General features: G+C 36.1%; 1 protein-coding gene across 3 annotated transcripts in view; it reads right to left on the minus strand.

Annotated features, from left to right (window-relative positions):
* Positions 1-1,571: 1,571 nt before the first annotated feature.
* Positions 1,572-6,414, minus strand: part of LOC110115848 (transcription initiation factor TFIID subunit 11) — a 35,372-nt gene continuing 30,529 nt past the window's right edge. For all 3 annotated transcript variants that reach the window (XM_020849260.2, XM_020849246.2, XM_020849254.2), the window contains exons 4-5: positions 2,635-2,734; positions 1,572-1,960 (exon numbers count right to left, since the gene is read on the minus strand). In XM_020849260.2, coding sequence (XP_020704919.1) covers positions 1,833-1,960; positions 2,635-2,734 — 228 coding nt within the window. In that variant the 3' untranslated portion in view covers positions 1,572-1,832. The remainder of the gene's footprint in view (positions 1,961-2,634; positions 2,735-6,414) is intronic.

Below are 6,414 nucleotides of genomic sequence, written 5' to 3' on the forward strand. Positions count from 1 at the left end.
TAATTAGGGTTTCTGGTTTTGAACTGATCGTCTAGGACAATATAAATCGTCCCGGACGATGTTACTAAAAACAGTAAACTCTAGGGAACAGTCAGAAATCTTCCAAGTTACAAAGCATCAGGAGCCACACCAAATACAATAGACTCAAGAAAGGAAAAATGGTACAAACTGACTCAGACCTAGTCTACTCAATCTTGAACCTGAAATGTCAGTAGATAAGGCAGTTGTAGAGAAAAAAGAATGTTTGCTATCATCAAAATCATATGCCATAGATTCGCAACAAAGAAGATGATCATAAATTGTAGAGGGGAGATGAAGAGAAAATCATGTGAACATTATGTGATGGCCATGCTAAACCTAATAATTTCAATCACCAAGTAGATAAAGCCTAAACTTCCCTTGTCTAAGACTCTCATAAGCGATAATCTGATATTTTCATAATTGATAAATAAAAAATAAATTAAATTTGAGAGAACCCACACAATATCAAACATTTAGGTTTTATTTGGAACAGCTTTATTATTCCATCTAAAAGCAGCTTTCTAGTATTTTATTTTTTATGCTAAAAGCTATTTTAAGAAGCAGAAAGAAAGCCATCCTAAATGAAGCCCAATTCTCCTAAACATAGGTACCCAAATAAAGAAATATAGAAAAATACTAAATTGCAAAAATATTTAAAAAATAAAAAATTTGTATAAAATTATCCATTTTAATTTTATACAATATATAAAATAATATTCGATCTATTATATATATATATATATATTTCTATGAGCTATCATTTCGCTATCTTTAGATAGAAATGATTTTACTGAGAGAGTTTCAAAGGTTCTTGGAGTTTAAAATCGACGTTCGTATCTCACTTCATCCTTAAAAAATGATGAATTTTCTAAATTTCGTTATTTTCAAAATATAACTCATAACTTCAACCAACAGCCCTTTCAGCAATTCTTTGCACACAAAATCATTTTATCGTAAGTGCAGGTGTTCACATAGTCTATCATTCATAAGAAGACTTCACAATATCGTGAAATAATGTCAAATACTTGTTATGCTATACAAATAGAGATGATATTAAATAAATGTTAATTTGAGTGGCCCAAAAAATGAATTTCTTTTCTAATTATATTATGATGGACATTCTTAATTACATAATTTATAAGCATGTTGGAGGGGTCAATCATTCATTTGTTCCATCACTTAGTGACTGTATTGGAGTTTGATATCTCAATATTAAGCTTTGTACAACATGATAGGTATCAATGTGTAGGATGAGGATTCAACTCATGATTGATATGAGACTAAGGCTTCGTTTGGGACGATTTTTTTATTGCTTTCTAAAACGGAATTTTAGTACAAAATTAAAAAATGTGAAGATTGAAGCGGGTAAGAATAAGCAAATACAATCATATCAACAAGACAAATCAGCAGCAATCTTAGGTGATCAATGGTCGCAAGTTCTGAACGAAATCATGTAGTCCACAGCAAAAGTATACAAAAACACAATCTATATAGGCATTGCTGTCTTTCTAGCACATTAAGAAAGACATGTAGAACTAGCTCAAAGGATATGATTAAATAAAAGCCATATCTCAAATTTTAATGCACCATTAAAACTGAAAATAAAAACCTAATCCAATCCATCATTCTTTGATCCGGTTCAGGTAACTTTGGTATTGTAGGTTCAACCTCTTTCTAATCACTTCGATTGATTTTGATAAACCAGAAAAACAACAAAAAAGAAAATTTAAAATCTGTATATGTGAAAGAATTTACGTAGTACTAGAAATTAGTAGGCAAAAGCTACATGATAACAAAAGTAAATCATTTTTTCAACGGAAGAGCCTTCTAACTGATCTTCTTGGTACTTTTCCTTCGAGCTTAAGTCTTCTGCACGCCTCTCTAATGTGGCAAGGCCTAATGGGTCCACTTTCCTTCCTTTCTCTCATAACTATTCTACCTGAAATTGATTTAACAATGATCAGAGAATGGAACGAAAATTGAAAATTTTAGTCAGTGATTGGATGAAATTAATTTGTTAACTTGCATATCAATGATATTTCCATAACCACTAGTTTTACAAGTTGAACTTTGTCAGTTTCTTATCAATGCGATGTCTAAAAAGGTGTTGATATACAAAAATAATATTCCACTATCTCTGCATTTGCAGTGAGATTGTTATAGTGACCGAGCCTGAGAAGTCTAAAGCACAATGGAAGCAAGAAAGCACTGCTTCAAGCCCCGCTTCTCAATTTAACTTTAAAATGTTTAATTCAACGTAGCTTCAGGCTTCGTTTGGGACGGCTTTTTTGTTGTTTCTTAAAGCAGCTTTTTAGTTTAATAATTAAAATCTTTGTACTAGAAAGTTGTTTTAAGAAGCAATAAGAAAGTCATCTCAAATAAAGCCTTAGACATAACGAAAAAATCAGCATTTAAGATATTTATGAACAATATCCAGCCCTGAAATTAGCGTGGCCAGCTGCGGTAGTGCAGAAGACCCTTGAAAGATAATGCTTCGTGCAGAAAAAATCTAGCTTTTAGAACATGAGCCATGGTCGAAGTGTTGCACAATGCAGCAATTTTCGTACAAATGAACTAAAATGAGGAGAAAAAACATAGAAGACTATAACTTGCCTGTCTCCACCAGCTCCCCAACAAACATCTTTGCAATACCAGATACCACTATTGTCATAGGCACAGAAATCTTTTGAGATCCAGTGATAGCCGCTAATAACTGCATGTGAAAAGCAAAACATGGTCTAAGAGGATGTAAAAGCACTTAAAATTTTCCGTACTGCAATGCATGATCCAATAAATGGGTCACCCATAGACTCGAGGGCAAGAAATCCGACGAGATTGAACAATGGTCACACCCTAGGACGACACCGAAATGAACCAATGACTGCATCTGTGGGCTCAATGGTAGGATAACTGACCTAAAAAATTAAGATCCAACAGATCAAGGAAGCTGATGAGTTGAGCTAACTCACCGCCTAAGGAAAAGGGGGTGCCAACGTGAGTTGAAACAATAGCAATCTTGGCAACACACTGGAAATTCCTAAGTGATTGATTGGTCTAAGACGTGCATCTAATCCGCTCTTTGACTCAACAAATCAGAGTTAGCAAATAATGTGTAAAAAACCAAAAGTCACGATAGGTGGACATTGGTAGAATTAGTCCAAGTGTTAGAAGCCGAGAAGAAGTAGAGCACACAAAAAAACAAGAACTGTAAAGGGGACCTAATGTCTTTAATCGATCAACTAAACATGTTAACATCTATCTCCTTGCCAATCTCAATAAGAGGGGTGTTAGACTTAAAAATAAGGGACACTGTAGCATTGGCATTAGGCAAAGACTTCGCTGCAAGGAATGATCGATGAGCAAGGCCAATGACCAATTCAAGTATTTCGTGCCTACAAATAAGGTGTGAGCTATAAACATTTAATTGTAGATTTCATTAATTGTCTACCCTCATAGTTGCTTCTCAAACTTCATATTATAGTCATAATAGAATTACCGACCACTTTCCGTTGCATGCATCAAATGATTATAGTGTAGTTATGATTTACTTTATAATAGTTATGATAATATAATATGTTATATAGTTTAACATATATAATAATGTAGTACATTAAAAACATAATTGTACAATATTGTTATATATATAATTAACACTACATAATGTATATGTCATAGCACATACATGAGGTCAACTACTTTTAAATTACCAAAGGATGTTAAGAAGAATTTCAAGGTTTGTATATTCCATGAAGTTAAATGAAGATCCAATGAAGCCATTAGTCTACTTCCACATACTGATAAAACTAGTCTTCTTAGCTCTTTGATTCAATAACCTTCATATAGCCTAAACAAAAATAAATTCTAATTGGTTCAACAATTTCATGCATGAATTAAAAAAGCATCAAACCTCCAAGTAAAGTCAAGCTTGTAGTTGATGCTCTAATAAGCTCCCAACCAGTCATTAAAATGCCTCCTTCAAAAAATTCCTTATGCAAGCATAAGACTATAGTAAATCCTTATCCAAGTATAACTCTCCTTCTGAGCCTTGTCCAGGTCATCAAAACTTAAATACACTTTATCCCAGAGCTTGGTGTGGATGATCAAAATATAAATACTTATTCCAGATTAATCCAATCTCAAGCTTGGTGTGGGTTACTAAAACCTAAATTCTTATTTTAAGTTTAGCTTGTTAAGTTGTGTCAGACTGACCATACCTAAATCCTTATTTCGATTTAACTCATCAAGTTCAATATAGGTAATCAAATCCCACATCTTAATGATTACTTTCCCAACAAAAGGTTTTGAGCATGGCGAGCATTCTCCCAATTGAGAATCTCACTTAATCATGCAGCTTCATAGAGGTCTTCAACCTTCATAAATTAGCAAAGGTACAAATAGACATGGGCCTTGACTTCATTTCACTAAAAGGAGACATCCACTACTTGTAAAACCTACTTAGAGTGTCAAGCCCCACATTAACCCTACTCTAACAGTTGACGCAGAATGCAACAAAGAGGAGGTTGTCGATCACTTACATTACTATTTTACAATCAATATAATATCTGAAATTTAAATGCAGAACAAGTGTTGAAAGAGACCATAATATAAAACATCAATCATAAGAGGAAGCTGTCAAAATATCATTTCTAGAAACTTTCTTTTACAGAGCAACTACAGGAAACCAAAATAGGTAACTAATAACAAACTACTAACCTCAAAAAAGATATTTCATACATTGACCCAAAAAAAAAAAAACCTGACACTATTCTGGTTCAACATTCTCCTTCCCTTTTCTTGCAACAATCAGACTAACCATATGGTGAGCTACGATGTCCATAAAGATATGCAACTCTAAAACAATAGCCAAGTATAAGAAAAGGAAGACCTCCATATGCACCAACAAGTGAAAGTAAGAAAAACGGTAGATAATCATTAAATAGGAATTATGCACAATAGGTCATAATATATTATGTGAAAATATTGGTACACAAGTGTTTATCAGCCATGTAGGCTGTTGGGGAATCATTGGCACCCTCCTCCCGATTGGATCAAAGTGAATGTTGATGCTTCTTTATTACCGTCGTACAAATCTGGAGTTGGTGGTGTCTTCCATGACTGTAAAGGAAGATTTCTTCTAGCCTTTGGGCAAACTTGTGTTCATTGGGATGTATCTCGTTTAGTTATCAATCTATTCGGAATGTTACACAAGATTGGATGTTGAAATATAAGGGGATTATCATTGAAGGTGATAATTATAACATTATCAAATTTCTTCAAGATTCATTAAGGAAGATGGATGCTTCAAAGGATGGATATTGGATGAATGATCTTTCTTTTCTCAAGGGTTTCAATCATGTTATTTTTAATTGTACTTATAGGAATTGTAATAAGTTAGCGGATTAGTATGTTAGTTTTGCTCTTTTTAGTAATTTTCTTTGGGATGATATTAGTTTGAATAATGTTCCTCCTTCCTTTCTTAGTTTGTTAAAGGATGAATATGTGTTGACCTGCTGTATAAAACAAAAGAGAGAAAAAAAAAAGTAAATTTAAATTTAAATCAACATACCTGCCATCCCACGCAGTCGCATGTCGTCGCCGCATTTCGCACGTCGAGGCCACGCTTCGTGTCATTTCTCCCCACGATCGCTGGCACGACTCATTCGAGTCGTTAAAAGCCCAAAAAGCAGCGAGGCCTTCGGCCTCTTATGCGACTCTGCTCTCTCACGATCCCGCTCTCACTGTCTCGCTCTCGACTCTCTCCTTTCCGGTCGGACAGGAAGCTACGACACTTTGATCGGCGGCAAAAACGCGAGCTCACTAGCTGCGAGGGTAACTTTCTCCTTCTCGAGCGCTTCTCCGGCTACTTCTTGCTATCCGACCGCTCCTTCGACGACATTTCCTGTCGAATCGGAGGATACGACAGTTTAATCGGAAGCTCGACGGGAGATCGCCGCTGCAACTCCATCGCGGTCGGTCGACTCTGCTCCTCCTTCGGTGCCGCACCTCCGACGCTGCCTTTCCCTGCTGTCGGACCGGAAGTTACGACAATTTGATCGCAAGCAACAACGGGTGCTCGCCGGCAGTGAAGACAACTTTCTCCCTTTGCTTCTTCGGCTCCTTCCTGGTTGTCCGACTCCGCTCCTTTGGCGAAATTCCTGCGGGATCGGAAGTTACGACATTTTGATCGGACGAAAGAACGAGAGCTCGCCGCCTCCTGTATTCCCGTCCGACTTTGCTCCTTCCACAACTCCCTTTCTTGTCCGGTGGGAAGTTACGACATTTTGATTCAGAAGCAATAACGGGAGCTCGCTATCTGTGAGGGTAACTTTCTTCCTCCCGTCGGCTTCTATGGCCAAATCCCGCAAATCTGTTGAACCAGAGAGAGTGGAGATT

The sequence above is a fragment of the Dendrobium catenatum genome, unplaced genomic scaffold (assembly GCF_001605985.2).
Source record: "Dendrobium catenatum unplaced genomic scaffold, ASM160598v2 fragScaff_scaffold_1670, whole genome shotgun sequence".
Classification (NCBI taxonomy): Eukaryota; Viridiplantae; Streptophyta; class Magnoliopsida; order Asparagales; family Orchidaceae; genus Dendrobium; species Dendrobium catenatum.